General features: G+C 45.1%; 1 protein-coding gene across 12 annotated transcripts in view; it reads left to right on the top strand.

The window, feature by feature from the left end:
- The window catches only part of IST1 (IST1 factor associated with ESCRT-III), an 82,214-nt gene that overhangs the window by 41,102 nt on the left and 19,528 nt on the right, over positions 1-21,584 (top strand). For 2 of the 12 annotated variants that reach the window (XM_063796309.1, XM_054668067.2), the window contains 2 exons: positions 6,724-6,845; positions 7,678-7,815. In XM_063796309.1, coding sequence (XP_063652379.1) covers positions 7,792-7,815 — 24 coding nt within the window. In that variant the 5' untranslated portion in view covers positions 6,724-6,845; positions 7,678-7,791. Of the gene's footprint in view, positions 1-6,723; positions 6,846-7,375; positions 7,816-8,092; positions 8,547-21,584 lie in introns of those variants that run through there. The other 10 variants (XM_063796311.1, XM_063796310.1, XM_063796308.1 and 7 more) reach the window with 9 other exon arrangements.

Raw genomic sequence — 21,584 nt, 5'->3', positions numbered from 1 at the left:
ATATTCTGTTGTATGGATATGCCACATTTTATTTATCCATTCATTAGTGGAACAATATTTGGCTTGGGCCTACTTTTTGGCTACTATGCATAATGCTACTATGAACATTTGTGTACAGTTTTTGTGTAAACATATGTCTTTACATTATGTATGGACATGGGTGCATACATATATCTAAGAGTGGAATTGCTTGGTCAAATGGTAACTCTATATTCAACTTTTTTTTTTTTTTTTTTTTTTTTTGAGACCAAGTCTTGCTCTGTCGCCCAGGCTGGAGTGCAGTGGCGCGATCTCGGCTCATTGCAAGCTCCACCTCCTCAGTTCACGCCATTCTCCTGCCTCAGCCTCCCAAGCAGCTGGGACTACAGGTGCCCGCCACCACGCCCGGCTAATTTTTTTTGTATTTTTAGTAGAGACGAGGTTTCACCGTGTTAGCCAGGATGGTCTTGATCTCCTGACCTCGTGATACGCCCGCCTCGGCCTCCCAAAGTGCTGGGATTACAGGCGTGAGCCACCGTGCGCAGCCCTCTGTGTTCAACTTTTTGAGGAAGTGCTAAAGTGTTTTCCTAAGTGGCTGCACCATTTTATATTCCTATCAGCAACATATGGTGTTTCCAATTTCTGCACAACCTGGTCAACATTTGTTATTGTTTGTCTTTGACATTAATGGCCACCCTAGTGGATATAAAGTCATATCTCATTGTGATTTTAATTTGCATTTCTCTAATGACTAAGGATGTTGAATATTTTTTCATGTGCTTATTATTGACCATTTGGAGAATGTCTATTCAAATCCTTTGCCTGTTTTTAAATTGAGTTGTCTTTTTTTTTTTTTTTGGAATCAGGGTCTCACTCTGTTGCCCAGGCTGGAGTGCAGCACAGTGGTGTGATCACAGCTCACTGCAGCATTGACCTCCCTGAGCTCAGGTGATCACCCACCTCAGCCTCCCGAGTAGCTGGGACTACAGGCATGCCCTTACAGGCACACGCCACCACACCTGAATACTTTTCGTATTTTTTGTAGAGACGGGGTCTCACCATGTTGCTCAGGCTGGTCTGGAACACCTAGGCTCAAGCAATCTCCCCGCCTCAGCCTCCCAAAGTGCTGGGATTACAGGCATGAGCCACTGTGCCTGGCCTAAAATTTATTTTTATTTATTTGGTATCCCAAATAAAAATGATATTTATTTTTATTTATTTGGTCACGGCACATAGTGTCCTTTGAAGCACAAAGTTTTTGATTTATATGAAGTCTAATTTATTTTTTCCTTCATTGCTTGTGGTTTGGATGCCATGTCTACAAAACTATCACCGCCTAGTCATGAAAATTTACACCTATGTTTTCTCTTAGGAGTTTTATATTTTAGCTCCTACATTTAGGTCTTCGCTCCATTTTGAGTTAGTTTTTGCATATGGTGTGAGGCCGGGGTGGGGGGCAATTTTATTCTTTTGCATGCAGTTATCCAGTTTTCTTAGCACCATTTGTTGTAAAGACTGTTCTTTCCCCCTTTGAATTGTCTTGGTATCCTTGTTGAGAATCAATTGGTTATAAATGCATGGGTTTATTTCTGGACTCTCAGTTCTATTCCATTGACCTATATGCCTATCCTTATGCCACTATCATACAGTCTTGATAAAAATCTGATATTTTAAAGGACAATGTTTAAACTTTTGTGTTTATATTTAGAATCTAGAGTTACAAGTTTTCATGGCTTTGAGTTCATTTAAGGAAAAATTAAGTTTTCTAGATGATTACAATGATGATAAATGTAAAAACCTGATTTGAAAATTTTTTGATCTTATATATGAACCCAAATCACAGTAATAACTGTGATTTAATGCATTTTATTTTCATGTATTGATAAACTCCATATACACAAATTGAAAGTAAAACAGGGCTGGAAATTATTATGGAAACATGGATATACAGGAAGTATATAATTGGGCCAAGCGAGGTGGCTCATGCCTTTGGGAGGCTGAGGTGAGAGAATCACTTGAGGCCAGGAGTTTGAGACCAGTCTGGGCAACATAGTGAGATCCTGTCTCTACAAAAATGTTTTTTAAAAATTAGCCAGGCATGGTGGCATGTACCTGTAGTCCAAGCTACTCAGGAGGATGAGATGGGAACCCAGCAGTTTGAGGCTGCAGGGAGCTGTGATAGTACCCTTGCACTTCAGCCTGATGACAGAGTGAAACCATGTCTTAAAATAAAAAATAAATAAATGAAAAGAAAATATATGATGTTGAGTGTCAAAGTCTGGGTTCAAGATCTGATCCTGGCATTTATAGCTGTTGACCTTAGATTGGTCACTTCATAGCTTTAAGCTTCACTTTCCTCCTATAAAAACTGATAATGGCTGGGTGCGGTGGCTCACACCTGTTGTAATCCCAGCACTTTGGGAGGCTGAGGTGCATGGATCACTTGAGATCAGGAGTTCAAGACCAGCCTGGCCAACATGGTGAAACTCTTTCTCTACTAAAAATACAAAAATTAGCCGGGTGTGGTGGTGCATGCCTGTAAATCCCAGCTACCTGGAAGGCTAAGGCAGGAAAGTTACTTGAACCTGGGAGGTGGAGGTTGCAGTGATCCGAGATTATGCCATTGCACTCCAGCCTAGGAGACAGAGTGAGACTCTGTCTCAAAAAACAAAACAACAACAAAAAAACAAAAACAAAAGAAAACCCGAAAAAACCTGACCTGATAATGCCAGACCGGGCAGCATGGCAAAACCCCATCTCTACCAAATAAATATAAGAAATTACCCAGGTATGGTGGCATGGCATGTGCCTATAGTCCCAGCTACTCAGGAGGCTGATGTGGGAGGATCATCTGGGCCCAAGATCATGGCTGCAGTGAGCCATGATTGCACCACTGCACTTCAGCCTGCACAACAGAGCGAGACCCTGTCTCAGGCAAAACAAAACAAAAACAAAAACAAAAAAATGATTTTTGACCTGCAGCTGCTTCACAGAAATGTCAGCCTGAAATTGAGATAATGTGTTTATAGGTGCTTTGTAAACTGTAAAATGCCACAAAGATAAGTTAATATTTGTATATAGCCCTAATTAGTGACATTAATTAGTTCTCTGAAGACTTGTTTCATGGGTTCTTTAACAAGTGATCTTGATTTTTTTTTCCTAGGCTTTAGGAAGATGTCCAGAGCAGTTCCTATATCCTTGTATATTCTTTTTTTTATTGTTTTTCTTCTTTTTCTTTTTTTGTTTCATTGTATATTCTTTAGTCTAAATGTTAATAGTTAAAACAAAGGAAATAACTCTATGCCCATCATCTTTCCCTTCTTTCTCTTACACAATGTGTAGTACTTTTATGCAGAAGTCAGCAAACTCTTTTTTTTTTTCATACAGGATCTCACTCTGTCTCCCAGCCTGGAGTACAGTGGCACAATCTCGGCTCACTGCAGCCTCCTCTGCCTCCCAGGTTCAAGCGATTCTCCTGCCTCAGCCTCCTGAGTAGCTGGGATTACAGTGCACCACCACACCTGGCTAATTTTTGTATTTTTAATAGAGACAGATTTTCGCAATGTTGACCAGGCTGGTCTCGAACTCCTGACCTCAAGTGATCCCCCTGCCTTACCCTCCCAAAATGCTGGGATTACAAGTGAGCAAACTTTTTCTATAAAGGACCACATAGTAAATATTTTGGGATTTGTGGGCAACATAAAGTCACTGTCACACATTCATGCTCCTCCCCTTCCTGCCTTTTTTTTTTTTTTGAGAGGGAGTCTCACTCTGTCACCCAGGCTGGAGTGCAGTGGCGCATTCTCGGCTCACTGCAAGCTCCGCCTCCCAGGTTCACGCCATTCTCCTGCCTCAGCCTCCCAAGCAGCTGGGACTACAGGCGCCCGCACCACGCCCGGCTAATTTTTTTTTGTATTTTTTAGCGGAGACGGGGTTTCACTGTGTTAGCCAGGATGGTCTCCATCTCCTAACCTCGTGATCCGCCCGCCTCACCCTCCCAAAGTGCTGGGATTACAGGCGTGAGCCACCGCGCCCAGCCCCTTCCTGCTTTTTAACCTTTTAACAATATAAAAATCATTCTTAGCTGGAGAGGCTGTACACAAAACAGGTTGGCTGATTAAGGCTTGCAGGCCTGTTATAGATTCTTATTTTATTGGGCTCAAACACTGTGTCTGGTTTTAGTTACAGCTACTAGTTATAGTCATTTACACAAAAAAAGTACCTGGTTAGTTACCAAAGAAATGTAATGTGTTAACATTTGTCCCAACAGCAAAACTGGATTTTCAAGGGAAACAGTGTTTATTTTTCAGTATGTTTAGCTTCTGAATGAAACTTGTCTGTTCAGCCAGGGACAGAGATAATGTTGTGTTTTTTAATTCCCTCAGAGATACTGTTTCGAATAATTGGCTTGTTGGGGTACAATTCACAGTTGATATATTACAGGATCTAAATAGACAGGTAGGTTTTGTTAAAGCCCAGGACACAGGTGATGATTGCTAAATCTTTACAACTCCCGAGTAGAAAGCAATTTTTCTAAACGAATAAATGAATCATGTTTGCTGGGCATGGTGGCTCACGCCTGTAATCCTAGCACCCTGGGAGGCCGAAGCCGGCAGATCACTTGAGGTCAGGAGTTCGAAACCAGCCTGGCCAACATGGTGAAACCTCATCACTACTAAAAATACAAAAAATCGGCCAAGCGTGGTGGCCCATGCCTTTAATCCCAGCACTTTAGGAGGCTGAGGCGGGCGGATCATGAGGTCAGGGGTTTGAGACTAGCCTGACCAACACGGTGAAACCTCATCTTTACTAAAAATAGCCAGGCGTGGTGGTGCAGGCCTGTAGCAGCTACTCAGGAGGCTGAGGCAGCAGAATCGCTTGAACCCGGGAGGCAGAGGTTGGAGTGAGCTGAGACTGAGCCACTGCACTCCACCCTGGGCGACAGAGCGAGACTCCGTCTCAAAAAAAAAAAAAAAAAAAAATTAGCTGGACTTGGTGGTGGATGCCTGTAATCCCAGCTACTTGGTACTTGTAAGGCTGCGACAGGAGAATCGCTTTAACCCGGGAGGTGGAGGTTGCAGTGAGCTGAGATCGCGCCATTGCACTCCAGCCTGGGCAACAAGAGCGAAACTCCGTCTCAAAAAAAAAAAAAAAGAATCATGTCACCTTTAGCACTTTTAGTTAGGTGGGGCTCAATGATACTTTTAGCTTATCTTTTTTCAGTCTGTGAGACAGAGTCTCCCTCTGTCACCCAGGCTGGAGGGCAGGGGCGCGATCTCGGCTCACTGCAAGCTCCGCCTCCCGGGTTCACACCATTCTCCTGCCTCAGCCTCCCCAGTAGCTGGGACTACAGGCGCCCGCCACCAAGCCCGGCTAATTTTTTTGTATTTTTAGTAGAGACGGGGTTTCACCGTGTTAGCCAGGATGGTCTCTATCTCCTGACCTCGTGATCCACCCGCCTCGGCCTCCCAAAGTGCTGCGATTACAGGTGTGAACCACCGTGCCCGGCCAAATTTTTTTTTTTTTTTTTTTTTGAGAGGGAGTCTTGCTCTGTCGCTCAAGCTGGAATGCAGGGGCGTTATCTCGGCTCAATGCAACCTCCGCCTCCCCGGTTCAAGCGATTCTCTTGCCTCTGCCTCCGAATTAGCTGAAATTATAGGCACGAGCCACAAACCCGGCTTTTTTTTTTTTTTTTTTGAGACAGAGTCTTGCTCTGTCACCCAGGCTGGAGTGCAATGGCATGATCTCGGGTCACTGCAACCTCCGCCTCCTGGTTCAAGCGATTCTTCTGCCTCAGCCTCCAAGTAGCTGGGATTACAGGCGCCCGCCACCATGCCCTGCTAATTTTTTAATATTTTTAGTAGACACAGGGTTTCACCATGTTGGCCTGGTCGGTTTCGAACTCCTAACCTCAAGTGATCCACCCACCTCGGCCTCTCAAAGTGCTGGGATTACAGGCATGAGCTACCCTGCCTGGCTTTTTTTTTTTTTTTTGAGATATAGTCTGGCTCTGTCACCCAGGCTGGAGTGCAGTGGCGCCATCTCGGCTCACTGCAATCTCTACCTCCTGGCGCCATTCTCCTGCCTCAGCCTCCCGAGTAGCTGGGACTACAGGTGCCCGCCACAACCCCCAGCTAATTTTTTTTTTTTTATTGTTGGTAGAGACGGGGTTTCACCGTGTTAGCCAGGGTGGTCTTGATCTCCTGACCTCGTGATCCTCCTGCCTCGGCCTCCCAAAGTGCTGGGATTACAAGCGTGAGCCACCGCGCTCGGCCAATTTTTTGTATTTTTAGTAGAGATGGGGTTTCACCATGTGGCCAGGCTGCTCTCCAACTCCTGACCTCAGGTGATCCACTCGCTTCAGCCTCCCAAAGTGCTAGGATTACAGGCGTGAGCCACCACGCCTGGCCCACTTTTTTTTTTTTTTTTTTGGGACAGGGTCTCACTCTGCTGCCCAGGCTGGAGTGCAGTGGCACAATCTCACATCACTGCAACCTCCGCCTCCCAGGTTCAAGCGATTCTCCTGCCTCAGCCTCCCAAGTAGCTGGGATTACAGGTGTGTTGCCACCACATCCGGCTAATTTTTGTATTTTTAGTAGAGACGGTTTCACCATGTTGGCCAGGCTGGTCTTGAACTTCTTACCTCAGGTGATCCACCCGCCTCGGCCTCCCAAAGTGCTGAGATTACAGGCATAAGCCACCATGCCCAGCCAAAAAAATCTGCACTTTTTTTTTTTTTTTTAGATGGACTCTTGCTCTATTGCCTAGGCTAGATTGCAATGGGGAGATCTCGGCTCACTGCAACCTCCGCCTTCTGGGTTCAAGCGATTCTCCTGCCTCAGCCTCTGGAGTAGCTGGGATTACAGGTATGTGCCAACACGCCTGGCTAATTTTTTCTTTTTTTTTGTATTTTTTTTAGTAGAGACGAGATTTCACAATGTTGGTCAGGCTGGTCTTGAACTCCTGACCTCAGGTGATCCACCTGCCTCAGTCTCCCCAAGTGCTGGGATTACAGGCATGTGCCACCGCGCCTGGCATGGAACCTGGTTTTATCTTGAAATGTTGCAAACGTTTATAAAGATACAGTATTTCTAAATTCACATCAACATCTTATGATAAGGGCTAGCTCCTACTTGTCATATGACTGCCCCGGTACAAGCGTTAGATGCAGCCTCCACAGCAGGGAGCAGATGACTTCCTTCTGGAGGCCCCTTTTTCTTTTTTCCCTTTTCTTTTTTTTTTTTTTGAGACGTTGTTTCGCTCTTGTTGCCCAGGCTGGAGGGCAATCGCCCGATCTCGGCTCACTGTAACTCGAGAATCAAGCGATTCTCCTGCCTCTCAGCCTCCGGAGTAGCTGGGATTACAGGCTTGCGCCACCATGCGTAATTTCCTCTTTAGTAGAGACGGGGTTCCTCCATGTTGGCCAGGCTGGTCTCGAATTACCGACTTCAAGTGATACACCTGCCTCGGCCTCCCAAAATGTTGAGATTACAGGCGTGAGCCACCGCACCCGGCCCTTTTTCTTTTTTTCTGTAGCCCAGGCTGGAGTGCTGTGACGTGATCACGGTTTACTGCAGCAGCGACCTTCTGGGCTCAAGCGATCTTCCTGCCTCAGCCTCCCGAGTAGCTGAGACCACAAGTGCTCACTGCCGCTCCCCTAATTTTTAACTTTTTTTTTTTTTTTTTTTTTTTTTGTAGCGATGCGGTTTCACTATGGTGTCCAGGCTGGTCTGCAACTCCCGGGCTCAAGCGATCCTCCCGCCCCGCCTCTCAAAGTGCTGGGAAGGTCCCTTCCAGGTTTAAGCAGCGATAATGGTTTTCAAGTTAAAAACAAAGGTAACCAAGGAAAAAGTTTTCTCTGAATACCGAGATAAATTAGGGAAATCGCCAGAGAATGTGGTGCTGAGGAAACACTACTGAATTACACCACACAGACCGGAGCGATGCTGGTCGAAAGGGCAACCGGACGGCTTAAAAGCGGGGCGGGGGAACGCTTAGAGCCCGTAGAGGGACACGGAGGCGCTGGGTGAAGAGTCAGGGATACGCAGGCTTCGAAACCCCCTCGGCCGCTCCACCCAGGGGGAAAGTCCAGCGAAAGGCGGCAGCAGATCTTAGGGAGCAACTCCCGGCGTCAGAGAGGCGGTACTGGCAGCCGGTAATGGAAGAATCCGGCACCAAAGCACTGGGCGCGGTGAGGCCGTGGGCGCAGAGTCCGAGAATCAACAGCTGTGGCTGGCCTCACCGCGCCCAGAGCGAAATTAAGGGCGCGCCCCCAGCAGCTGACTCAGTCGGCGTGGCGCTTCTCCCAACGTCTCCCGTGCCTCCGCCGCGGGAAGTAGTCCCCGGCCGCGCCGACTCCAAAGGAAACCGAGGGAGGGTGCCCCGAGTCAGCGCGTGGGTCCCGGCAGCGGCGATCGCGCAGCCAATCCCTGGGAAGGAGGGCGTGGCTATATCGGCCCCGTGGATCCCTCCGCCCGCGCTTGCTGTGCTGAGGCCGAGGGAGTCGCCATTTTGGATGGTGAACCCTGAAGTCGGTGTCTGCTGTGTTCACGGCAGGATTCGGTTAGGTGAGTGTGGCATCCTCGGCGTCAGAGGTCTCTGTCTTCCTCTTCTCTCTGCGCTCCTGATTTAGCGGTCTCTAGTTAGCGCTAGGGCCCGGGATTCAAACGACTTCGGAGGGGGCAGCTGAGGAGAAAGGGAAGGATAGTGGAAGTGGGGGTCAGACCGGAGGTCAGGCCCTCGAGGGCCCGCGGCGCAGGAGGCTGCCCAGGCCTGGGTGGGGGGCGTGGCAGGGCCGCGAGCGGGTCGGAGGCCGCTGGTCCTGGATCCTCGAAGCCGCTTAACTTTCCTCTAGTCTTCCTGCCCCGAGGTGTGTCTTCCCTGGGGCGGAAACGCCGCGGCCTCGGCGAGGGCTCCTCGGCGACACCCCTACCCCGTCTTTTCTGGCCCGGAGAGACTTCGGGAAGGTCAGAGCTTCCAGTGCCGCGAGAGGCGGATGCCCCCCAGTCCGGGCAGCTTCCACCGGGCGGGGTGGTCTCCTGGGCTTGTTCCTGGGTTGGGGGAACGGACTTGGGTCCACTTTGGCCTGAGAAAATTACAATTTCTTTCGCCGAAGTAAGGAGCGGCCTCTGCCCGCTTTCTCGGATCCCTGCGTGTGTAGTGAGAGGTCTTGGAAGGATCTTTGCGCCTCTCCTCTTTGTTTTTCTCGGTGCTCTTCTTCCGGGGTGCTGGAGGTGACCTCTTGGAACTCAACAGCATAAACTTTGAGGAGGGTCGGGACCCAGGAGCTGTAGGTTAATTACAAAAGACACTGTCTGTCGTAGTAAACTTAAAGTCTGGTCTTAGATCTTTAGGGGAAACTTGAATTTTAAAATTATGTGTAATATTTTAACTTTTTATTATGGAAAATTTCAAGCAGACAGGAGTATAATGAATTCTGTCATCCAGCTTCAAACACGATCAACTCATGCCTAATCTTGTTTTATCTATACCCCTCCTATGTCTGTGTTTTTCTAATTTAGTAATAGTTGAAATATATATGTATATATTTCCCTCTCCTTTCCCAGTAGAAGCCTTTTGGCTTTTGTACTTACAAGCCAATAGTTTGTGGGAAATTTGCTTCCTCAGAACTTCTGGGATAGGGGGACTTGGTAATAGTCATTAGAAGATAAAACTGGCCAGATGTGGTGGCTCACCCCTGTAATCCCAGTACTTGGGGAGGGCTAGGTGGGATGATCACTTGAGCTTAGGAGTTGGAGAACAGCGTGGGCGACATAGCAAAATCCCGTTCTCTACAAAAATAAAAACAGCCAGGCGTGGAGGCCCGCATCTATAGTCCAGGAGGCTGAGGTAGGAGGATTGCTTGAGCCTGGACAACATGGTGAAACCCTGTCTCTACTAAAAATACAAAAATTAGCCAGGAGTGTTGGTGTGGCCTGTAGTCCCAGCTACTCCAAAGGCTGAGGTAGGAGAATTGCTTGCTTGAACCCGAGAGGCGGAGGTTGCAGTGAGCTGAGATCGTGCCACTGCACTCCAGCCTGGGTGACAGAGTGAGAATCCGTCTTAAAAAGAAAAAATTATTACTGAGTGGAATATTAGACAGCGTTTACTACAAGGTTTTAGACTGTAACAAGATACGATGAGAAGGATTCTATATTGCTCAGTCCATGAGTATAGCTTTGTAAAACTATACCTTAAGAAACACCCTTGGCCAGGCACCGTGGCTCACGCCTGTAATCCCAGCACTTTGGGAGGCTGAGGCAGGCAGATCACTTGAGGTAAAGAGTTTGAGACCAGCCTGGCCAACATGGTAAAACCCCTTCTCTACTAAAAATACAAAAAAAATTAGCCAAGTGTGGTGGTGGGCACCTGTAATCCCAGCTACTTGGGAGGCCAAGGCAGGGGAATCATTTGAACCTGGGAGGTGGAGGTTGCAATGTGCCAAGATTGCACCACCGCACTCCTGCCTGGGTGACAGAGACACTCTCTGTCTCAAAAAAAAAAAAAAAAAAAAAAAAAAAAGAAACTCTCTTGGTGCGGGGCACTGTGGCTCATGCCTGTAATCCCAGCACTTTGAGAGGCTGAGGTGAGCGGATCATGTGAGGTTAGGAGTTCAAGACCAGCCTGGCCAACATGGTGAAACCCCCTCTCTACTATAAATACAAAAATTAGTTGGGCATGGTGGCGGGCGCCTGTAATACTTGGGAGGCTGAGGCAGGAGAATTGCTTGAACCCAGGAGGTGGAGGTTGCAGTGAGCCAAGATCCAGCTTGGGCCACAGAGTGAGACTCTGTCTTAAAAAAAAAAAAAAAAAAAAAAAAAAAAAAGGAAACACTGAGGCCGGGAGTGGTGGCTCACGCCTGTAATCCCAGCACTTTGGGAGGCCAAGGCGGGCAGATCAGGAGATCAGGCGTTGGAGACCAGCCTGGTCAACATGGCGAAACCTCGTCGCTACTAAAAATACAAAAATTAGCAGGGTGCCTGTTCTCCCAGCTACTCGGGAGGCTGAGTCAGGAGAATCACTTGAACCTAGGAGGCGGAGATTGCAGTGAGCCGAGATGGCACCACTGCACTCCAGCCTGGGCAGCAGAGCAAGCTTCTATCTCAAAAAAAAAAGAAAAGAAAAGAAAAGAAACACTCTTGGTAAAAGACCCAATGAATTTCCCATAATGTTTTTATCTCAATTTTATTGAGAACAAGATGAAGATACTTTCGTTATGCCTGTGCATTTCAGTATTTATAGCTCCTTCAAGAAAATTTTGATGGTCTCTGAATTCTGAAGCCTTATTTTCTTGTGAATAACACATGATGCTGTTGATCTTACAGTTTTTTTAATTAAATTTTCAGTCTTAGTTTGACCAGTGAAGATTTGATTATAGTGTGAAAATACACAGTGAACTTTGTGCCACTTGTACATGTAATGCTTCTAAAGGAATTGGACCACCAGGTGTGGCGGCTCATGCCTGTAATCCCAGCACTTCAGGAGGTTGAGGCGGGAGGATTGCTGAGCCCAAGAGTTGGGAGACCAGCCTGGGCAACATAGCAAGGCCCCATCTCTGCTAATAAAAATTTTTAAAAAGATAACGGAATTGGGCTGTATTATCTTGGAAATGTGTCCTAGCACCTCATTGTGTCTGTTTCTACTCTAACGTCACATCTTCATAACTGCGATACAGTGGTCATACCTAAATTTGTTCAAATTACTTCTTTTATAAGAACAACAACAAAAGAAACCTCAGGCTGGGAGTGGTGGCTGATACCTGTAATCCCAGCACTCTGGGAGGCCGAGGCGGGTAGATCACCTGAGGTCAGGAGTTTGAGACCAGCCTGGCCAACATGGTGAAACCCTGTCTCTACTAAAAATAGAAAAAATTAGCTGGGCGAACAGCCGGGCATGGTGGCTCACGCCTGTAATCCCAGCACTTCGGGAGGCCGAGGCGGGTGGATCACAAGGTCAGGAGATCGAGACCATCCTGGCTAACACGGTGAAACCCTGTCTCTACTAAAAATATAAAAAATTAGCTGGGTATGGTGGCGGGTGCCTGTAGTCCCAGCTACTCGGGAGGCTGAGGCAGAGGTGGTGGTGAGCCAAGATTGCGCCACTGCACTCTAGCCTCGGCGACAGAACGAGACTCTGTCTCAAAAAAAAAAAAAAAAAAAAAAAATTAGCTGGGCGTGATGGCAGACACCTGTAATCCTAGCTACCTGGGAGGTTGAGGCAGGAGAATCGCTTGGACCTGGGAGGTGGAGGTTGCAGTAGGCTGAAATTGCACCATTGCACTCCAGCCTGGGCAACAAGAGTGAAACTCGGTCTCAAAAAAAAAAAAAAGATCAGAATAAATAAAATAATACATGTCAAAACCAAAAGCTTTTGTACGTATTGGAGTGTCTGTAGCCAGTCTTGACCCTGCTCTCTCCCCTCCTCACTTCGTACTTTTAGAGCTACAAACACTGAAGTTACTCCCTTAGGAAGTCTTTTTTTTTTTTTTTGGCTACTTTTAGCTGCTACTACTTTGAATAGAGCTTTCAGGATCACTACCTCTGGGCAGCTTCACTATTTTGGGCAGCAGTTCTGATTCTTTTCCTCCTCCAGATATCCTAAGAGGAAGGACTCAGTCCATGGTTTTACTTTGCTTATTCAGGATGGGGAGGCTATCTAGCTCGCGAAGTCTCAGCGAGCTGAGTAATAAAAGAGGAACTAGATGGGTTTGCTATGCCAGTGTTAAGAATTGGAGTAAAGTGAAGGATTGGGCTGCTGATCCATGTGTGACACTAATAAAAATAATGGTGTTACACTAATAAAGATAAGTATATTTATGTATATAAACATAATACCGAGAACTAGGATTGTGGTCACTAGTTCATAACCATTTTTTAGAGTTTATGTTATAATTGCTTACTTGTCTTATAGTTGTTTTTATGTCAGCTATACCCATTTGATTGTGAGCCCCTTGAAGGCTAGGGAAGCTCTCATTTGAATGTCTGTTGTAGACAGTGGCTTAGCACAGTGCTTAATAGAATAGCACTCAATAAATATTTGGTGAGTGAGTGAATGACAGTAAAGATGTTGAAGCACAGAGTGATTTTAGAGTAACGTCTGAATCACAAAAAGAATTTTAGATTACTTACTGGACAATGTTAGTATGTGATGTGTATATAATCACATATGTATAAAAATTTGTTTATGTTTGTTAATGTATATATGAATAGTAAATGTTGACTAGAATATTTTATTAACTTTTAGGTTATTATTTCCAAAATTAATGTTCCTAATCATACAGGATAACAAAGTTTATGTTATGTTTAGCTTTGGAAACAGGTTCAAATTCTGAGATAGTAATTAAGTCAGTCTTTTGGTTTTTTTTTTTTTTTTTTGAGACGGAATCTTGCTCTGTCGCCCAGGCTGGAGTGCAGTAGCACGATCTCGGCTCACTGCAAGCTCCACCTCCCAGGTTCACGCCATTCTCCTGCCTCAGTCTCCCATATAGCTGGGACTACAGGCACCCATCACCACACCCAGCTAATTTTTTGTGTTTTTAGTAGAGATGGGGTTTCACTGCGTTAGCCAGAATGGTCTCGATCTCCTGACCTCGTGATCCACCCGCCTCGGCCTCCCAAAGTGCTGGGATTACAGGTGTGAGCCACCGCGCCCTGCCTAGTCTTTTGCTTTAAATTCGTTTTTAGTCTGATTTATTTAATGTACTGGTAATCATTTAGGATATATCCTTCAGTTACTACTTTTGTGGTTTACTGTCATTGTCTTTAATGATTAGTTTCTTCGTAAAATGGGGATCTGTTGAATAGGAGTTGAAAAATCCTCAGTACTTAACAAAATAGTTTAGCAAATTGCTTTTCTTTCGTTAATTCTAAAACAAAACTAGATTATGTAAATTTGTAGAATTTTTTTAAAAGCATGTGATTTTTAATTAAATTTTCTACTAATTAACATAATACATGAGCGACAGCTTTGTACAAAACACTGTGCTAGGCAGTGTGTGGGTGACATACCGTGCTAGGCAGTATGTAAGAAACAGTTGTCTTGCAGTGAGATTGAAACAGATTAATCAGAATTGTTAAACCGGGGGAAAAAGATATAAAGCATGCCTTAAACATCTTATTTTAACATAAAACACACAAAAGAGGCTAGCTAATCTTTAGATGAAGAGCTAAGACTTTTTAAAATATGGGTCCATTGACTGGAATTTATTTAACAAATGTTTACATGGTGCTTACTGTGTAATTTCTTCACAAATTTTCACTTAATTCTCATACCAGCCCAAGAGGTGTGAAGGTTCATGTAATATTAGTACTGATTTTCCTCAGATGTTTGATAGAATTTGCCAGAGAAGCCACCTGGGCCTGGATTTTCTTTGGGAATGGTTCTTAATTTTAGATTTAATTGTTTTTTTTTTTTGAGACAAAGTCTGGCTCTGTCATCCAGGCTGGAATGCAGTGGTGTGATCTCGGCTCACTGCAACCTCCACCGCCTGGGTTCAAGCAATTCTTCTGCCTCAGCCTCCCGAGTAGCTGGGATTACAGATGCCTGCCACCACGCCTGGCTACTTTTTGTATTTTTAGTAGAGATGGGGTTTCACCATGTTGGCCAACCTGGTTTCGAACTCTTGACCACAAGTAATCTGCCCGCCTCGGCTTCCCAAAGTGCTGGGATTATAGGCGTAAGCCACCGCGCCCAGCCTAGATTCAATTTTTGTAATAGATCTAGTGCAGCTATATTTTCTATTTCTTTGTGTCAAATTTAGTAAATTTGAGTTTCTGAGGGATTTGTTTATTTCATTTAATTGTTGAATTTATAGATATATGTTGGTTATAATATCGCCTTTAAAAGTCTTTAGAATCTGTAGTGATATTCACCCTTTCATCGCTGATACTGATAATTTATATGTTTATATGTTCCTTTTCTTTGTGAGTTTGTTATATAGGTATGTCAGTTTTTAAAAAATCGTTTTGAAGAATCAGCATTTAGTTTTCCTTGATTTTTTTTCTATTTTTTCTTCTATTTCATTGATTTTTGCTTTCTTTTTGTTGTTTTTGCTTACTTTGGTTTGATTTTGCTCTTTTTCTGGTTCCTTAATGTGGAAGCTTAGATTAGTAATTTGAGACCTTTTTTCTGGAGAGACAGAGTCTTGCTCTGTTGTCCAGCCTAGAGTGCAGTGGGCATGATCATAGCTCACTGCCTCCTCAAACTCTCGTGCTCACTGCCTCAGCCTTGCAGGTAGCTGGGACTCCAGGTGTGTGCCACCATGCCCTGCTAATGTTTTAATTTTTTTGTAGAGAATGGGGTCTTGCTACATTGTGCAAGCTGGTCTCAAACTCCTGGCCTCAAGTGATCCTCTCCCCTTGGCCTCCCAAAGTGCTGGAATTACAGGTGTGAACCACTGAGCCTGGCCTCTTCTTTTCTAATTAAAACCTTAATGATATAAATTTTTCTCTAAGCACTGCCTTAGCTACATCCCACAAATTCGTTACATATATATATTTTTTTTTTTCAGTACAAACCTTTAAAAAATTTTTTTCACTTGAAGCTTTCTCTTTGACCTCCAAGCAGTTCATCTAGAAGTATATTGTTGAATTCCCAAATATTAAGAGATTTTCTGTTGATTTCTAGTTTAATTCCATTACAGTTAAAGAACATTCTTGGTATGACTTCAATTCTATTTAATTTGGGTTTTGTTTTCCTCTTCTTTAAAAATTTAATAGAGACGAGGTCTTACTGTGTTACTCAGGCTGGTCCCTTGGCCTCAAACGATCCTTCTACCTCAGCCTCTCAAGTAGCTGAGGTTATAGGTGAGAGCTACCATGCCTGGTCCTATTTAATTTGTTAAGTTTGATTTTAGAACCCCAGCTATGTCCTACATTCATGAATGTTCTAGTACACTGCTGTGTTGGGTGTAATGTTCTATAAGTGTCAGTGAGATGCCGTCAGTTGGTGGTGGTGTTCAGTTCACTGTCCTTGTTTGTGTTCTGTCTGCTAGGTTGATCAATTATGGTGGGAGGTATGTTGAAGCCTCTAACTATAATTAGATTTATTTCTCCTTTCCTCTCTGTTAGTTTTTGCTTTGTGTTTTTGAAGCTCTGTTGTTGGGTGCATTCACAATTAGGATTGTTGTATCTTCCTGGTGACTTCACCCTTTTATGCTTATGTAATGTCCTTCTGTATCCCTGGTTTTCCTTTCTCTGAAGTCTACTTTGTCTGATTTTAATGTAACCCCTCCAACGTTCTATTTGTTTGGTGGTGGTGGTGGTTGTTTTGAGACGGAGTTTCGCTGTTGTTGCCCAGGCTGAGTGCAGTGGTGTGATCTCGGCTCGCTGCAATCTCTGCCTGCCAAGTTCAAGCAATTCTCCTGCCTCAGCCTCCCAAGTAGCTGGGATTACAGGCTTATGCCACCACGCCTGGCTAATTTTTTATTTTTAGTAGAGATGGGGTTTCGTCATGTTGACCAGGCTGATCTCGAACTCCTGACCTAAATGATCCACCTGCCTCGGCCTGCCAAAGTTTTGGGATTACAGGCGTGAGCCATTGCGCCCGGCCTGTTGTTTTGAGACAGGATCTTGCTCTGTTGCCCAGTCTGGAGTGCACTTGCACAAACATGGCTGTCTGCAGCCTTGACCTCGTGGGCTTAAGCAATTCTCCCACTTCAGTCCCCCCAAGTAGCTGGGACTACAGGCACATGCTACCATGTCCAGCTAATTTTTATTTTTAATTGTAGAGATGGGATCTTGCTCTTAGTCTGGTCTTGAACTCCTGAGCTCCAGCGATCCTCCCACATCAGCCTCCCAAAGTGCTGGGCTTACGGCATGAGCCACCATACCTGGCCTCCAACTTTCTTTTGATTAGTGTTTGCATATATACCTTTCCCATACTTTACTTTTAAACTACCTACATTATTATATTTGAAGTGAGTTTGTTGTTGACAGTATATAGTGGATCATTTTTTGGTTCATTCTCACAATATCTGTCTTTTAATTGTGTTTATACCATTTTCATTTAATGTAATTTTTGAATGTTTGAGTTTAGGTCTACATTTTATTATTTGTTTTCTGTTCTCTCATTTTTGTTTCTGTTTCCTGCTTTTTGAGCTATTTGAACATATTTTTAAATTCCATTGAAAAAAAATTTTTTTTTGCTTTTTTTGTATAGTATTTTTGTTTTTTTGTTTTTTGAGATGGAGTCTCACTGTGTCACCCAGGCTGGAGTGTAGTGGCGTGGTCTCAGCTCACTGCAGCCTCTGCCTCCCGCGTTCAAGCAATTCTCCCGCCTCAGCCTCCCAAGTAGCTGGGACTGCAGGTGCGTGCCATCACACTGGGCTAATTTTTGTATTTTTAGTAGAGATGGGGTTTTACTATGTTGGCCAGGCTGGTCTCGAATTCCTGACCTCGTGATCCACCCACCTCGCCCTCCCAAAGTGCTGCGATTATGGGCATGAGCCACCATGCCTGGCCGTATACAATTTTTTAGTGGTTGCTCTAGGGGTTACAATGGATGAACTTTTCTTTTTTTTTTTTTTTGAGACAGAGTTTCACTCTCGTTGCCCAGGCTGGAGTGCGATGGCACCATGTCAGCTCACTGCAACCTCCGTCTGCTGGGTTCAAGTGATTCTCTTGCCTCAGCCTCCCTAGTAGCTGGGATTACAGGCGCCCACCACCATGCCCAGCTACTTTTTTGTATTTTTAGTAGAGACGGGGTTTCACCATGTTGGCCAGGCTGGTCTTGAACTCCTGACCTCAGGCGATCCACCTGCCTTGGCCTTCCAAAGTGCTGGGATTACAGGCGTGAGCCACCGCACCCAGTCGAACTTGTTTTCATAGGCTACTTCCAGTCAATGTTTTTCCACTTCTCATGGAGTATGAAAACCTTACTATTCTATAGATGATCTCTTTACCCTTCTTCCCTTTATCCCATAATGTTTTGGTTATCTTATGTATTACATTTACATACATTGAAAGCTCTATCAGACAGTACTGGTTTTTTTTTTTTAATTGTCAAACATATTTTAAGAGACTTGCAGAGCCATCTATAACAGATACTCGCCATTTCTGTAACTCTTGCTTTATAATGTTCTGGGTTTCCTTCTGGTTAACACTTCCTTTCTGCATTAAAAACTTCTTAAGCAATTCTTTTTTTTTTTGGAGACGGAGTCTCACTCTGTCACCGAGGCTGGAGTGCAGTGGTGCCATCTCAGCTCACTGCAGCCTCTGCCTCCCGGGTTCAACCAATTCTCCTGCCTCAGCCTCCCGAGTAGCTGAGACTACAGGCGAGCGCCACTGCGCCCAGCTGATTTTTTGTGTTTTTAGTAGAGACGGGGTTTCGCTGTGTTAGACAGGATGGTCTCAATCTCCTGACCTCGTGATCTGCCCACCTCAGCCTCCCAAAGTGCTGGGATTAGAGGTGTGAGCCACTGCGCCCGGCCTTTTTGTTTTGTTTTGTTTTTTGAGACACAGTTTTGCGCTTGTTGCCCAGGCTGGAATGCAGTGGTCCGATCTCGGCTCACTGCAGCCTCTATCTCCTGTGTTCAAGCGGTTCTCCTGCCTCAGCCTCCTGAGTAGCTAGGATTACAGGTGCCTGCCACCACGCCCAGCTAATTTTTTGTATTTTTTTTTCTTAGAGATGGGGTTTCACCATGTTGGCCAGGCTGGTCTCAAACTCCTGACGCCAGGTGATCCCACCTGACTTGGCCTCCCAAAGTGCTGAGATTACCAGGTGTGAGCCACCAGACCTGGCCCGCAATTCTTTTAGATCAGGTCTACTGGTGACAAATTCTCTTACTAGTTTTCCCTCATCTGAGAATGACTTTATTTTTGAGGGATATTTTCCCTGGATATATAATTTTAAGTTGACAGTTCTTTTTTTTCAGCACTTTAAAAACGTTGTTTCGCTTCCTTTTGGTCTCCCTGGTTTCTGAAGTGAAATCTACAGTCATTTAATAGGTCCCTTGTAGGTAATGCATCGTTTTTCCCAGACTGCTTTCAATATTTTAAAAAATTGTCGGCTGGGTACGGTTGTCTCATGCCTGTAGTCCCAGCTACTCGGGAGGCTGAGGCAGGGGAATCACTTGAACCTGGAAGGCAGAAGTTGGAGTGAGCAGAGATCGTGCCACTACACTCCAGCCTGGGTAACAGAGCGAGACTCCGTCTCAAAAAAAAAATTGTCTTTGGGTTTTAGCAGTTTGATTATGAGTCTGGACATGAATTTCTTTGAATTTTGTCTGATTCAAGTTTGCTAAGCTTTTGGAGTCTGTAGAGTTAATATATTTTGCTAAATTTGGGAAGTTTTCAGGCAGTATTTTTTCTTTCTTTTTTTTTTTTTTTTAAATCGAGATCTGAGAAAGGCCATATTTTAAATAATGTTTTTAAAGAATAAAAATACTCTTTCTCCTATCCTTATGGTTTTTTTTTTTTTTTTTTTTTTTTGAGACAGTCTCTCTCTCTCGCCCATGCTGGAGTGCAGTGGTGCGATCTCCGCTCACTGCAAGCTCCGCCTCCCGGGTTCATGCCATTCTCCTGCCTCAGCCTCCCGAGTAGCTGGGACTATAGGCACCCGCCACCACGCCCGGCTAATTTTTTGCATTTTTAGTAGAGACGGGGTTTCACCGTGTTGGCCAGGGTGGTTTCGATCTCTTGACCTCGTGATCCGCCCGCCTCGGCTTCCCAAAGTGCTGGGATTACAGGCGTGAGCCACTGCGCCTGGCCCCCTTATCGGATTTAATGACCCAACTGTCATTAAGACATTAAGACCCCTTGCTGTTGTCCTACAGATTTGTAAGGCTTTGTTCACTTTTTTCAATTTTTTTCTCTCTTTTTTTCAGATTAGATACTTTCTATTGACTTACCTACAAGTGTCCTGGCTCTTTTCTCTGTCATTTCCCATTCTAGTGTTTAGTCCATACAGTTTCTTTCTTTGGTTTGTATTTTTTTATTCTAAGATTTTTTGTTTTTATTTTTATTTTGAGACAGGATCTTACCATATTGCTCAGGCTAGTCAATTAAACTAGACTCAAGCAGTCCTCCTGCCTCAGCCCCCTGAGAAGCAAGGATTAGTTCTAAGATTTGTCTCCTCTTTATGTCTTTACTTTTTTTTTGAGACGGAGTCTCGCTCTGTCGCCCAGCTGGAGTGCAGTGGTGTGATCTCAGTCCACTTCACCGTCCGCCTCCCGGGTTCAAGCAGTTCTCTGCCTCAGCCTCCTGAGAAGCTGGGACTATAGGCACGTGCCACCACACCAGGCTAATTTTTGTATTTTGAGTAGAGATGGGGTTTCACCATGTTAGCCAGGCTGGTCTTGAACTCCTGACCTCACGATCCACCCGCCTCGGCCTCCCAAAGTGCTGGGATTACAGGCGTGAGCCACTGCGCCTGGCCTGTCTTTACTTTTTAGTCTTTCCATTCAAGAGAAATTTCCCTTACTCATTGCAGCTTTTTTTTTTTTTTTTTTTTTGGAGACAGTCTTGCTCTGTCGCCCAGGCTGGAGTGCAATGGCACGATCTTGGCTCACTGCAACCTCCGCCTCCCCAGTTCAAGCGATTCTCCTGCCTCAGCCCCTTGAGTAGCTGGGACTACAGGCGTGTGCCACCACGCCCGGATAATTTTTGTATTTTTCGTACAGGGGTTTCACCATGTTGGCCAGGCTGGTCTCGAATACCACCCGCCTTGGCCTCCCACAGTGTTGGGATTACAGGTGTGAGCCACTGCACCCAGCCAGCATTTTTATAGTAGCTGCTTTAAAGTCTTTGTCAGTTAATTCCAACATTGGTGTTGTCTCAGGTTGATGTGTGAGTTGAGATTTTCCCAGTGAGTATCACCCACTTTCTGTCTATACCAGCGGTCCCCTTTCTAGTTCCTCAAGCCAGGACTAGAGAGCTCTTGATGCTCTTTCTGTCTGCTGATGCTCGTTTCCGGGTTTCAGCCTGCTGTGCATCCAGGCTGGGGAACATCAGAGGGAAAAATGATAAACTCGCTGCCAGTTTATTGGTACTTCAAATTGTGGTCTTCTTCGTCCATCTGCTATTATTTTTCATAGTTCTCAGATAGCTGCTACATGCATTCTTTTCAGGTTTTACAGCTTCATTCAGTGAAAGAGACACTGAACCTAGAACCCTGTTCCTTACCTCTTTTGTTTCTATTTTTAAGGACCATCCATGTTGCTTTAAGTACAGCTGTTTAATTTTGTCTGCTGCATAGTATTCTGGCATGTTTTTGTCAAATTTTGTTTGTCCTTTTTTTTTTTTTTTTTTTTTTTTGGATACAGGGTCTCACTCTGTCACCCAGGCCTGGAGTGCAGTGTCATGAACATAGCTCTCTGTTGCCTCCTTGACTTGACCTCCTGGGCGCAAGTGAGCCTCCCACCTCACCCTTGCAAGTAGCTAGGACTACAGGCGTGCACCCCCACACCCAGCTAATTTCTAAATATTCTGTAGAGAGGGTCTTGCCATGTTGCCCAGGCTGGTCTTGAACTCCGGCCTCAAGCGATCCTCCTGCCCGGACCTCCCAAACTGCTGGGATTATAGGCATGGACCACCGTACTTGGCCTCATTTGTCCTCTTGAAATGAGCACTTAGCATTCTTCTACTTCCTTACTACCACAAAATGCATAC

This window comes from Pan troglodytes, chromosome 18 (genome assembly GCF_028858775.2).
Source record: "Pan troglodytes isolate AG18354 chromosome 18, NHGRI_mPanTro3-v2.0_pri, whole genome shotgun sequence".
NCBI classification, from domain to species: Eukaryota; Metazoa; Chordata; class Mammalia; order Primates; family Hominidae; genus Pan; species Pan troglodytes.
The sequence above is the reverse complement of the archived record's forward strand: the minus strand, read 5'-3'. Positions and strand labels throughout refer to the sequence as shown.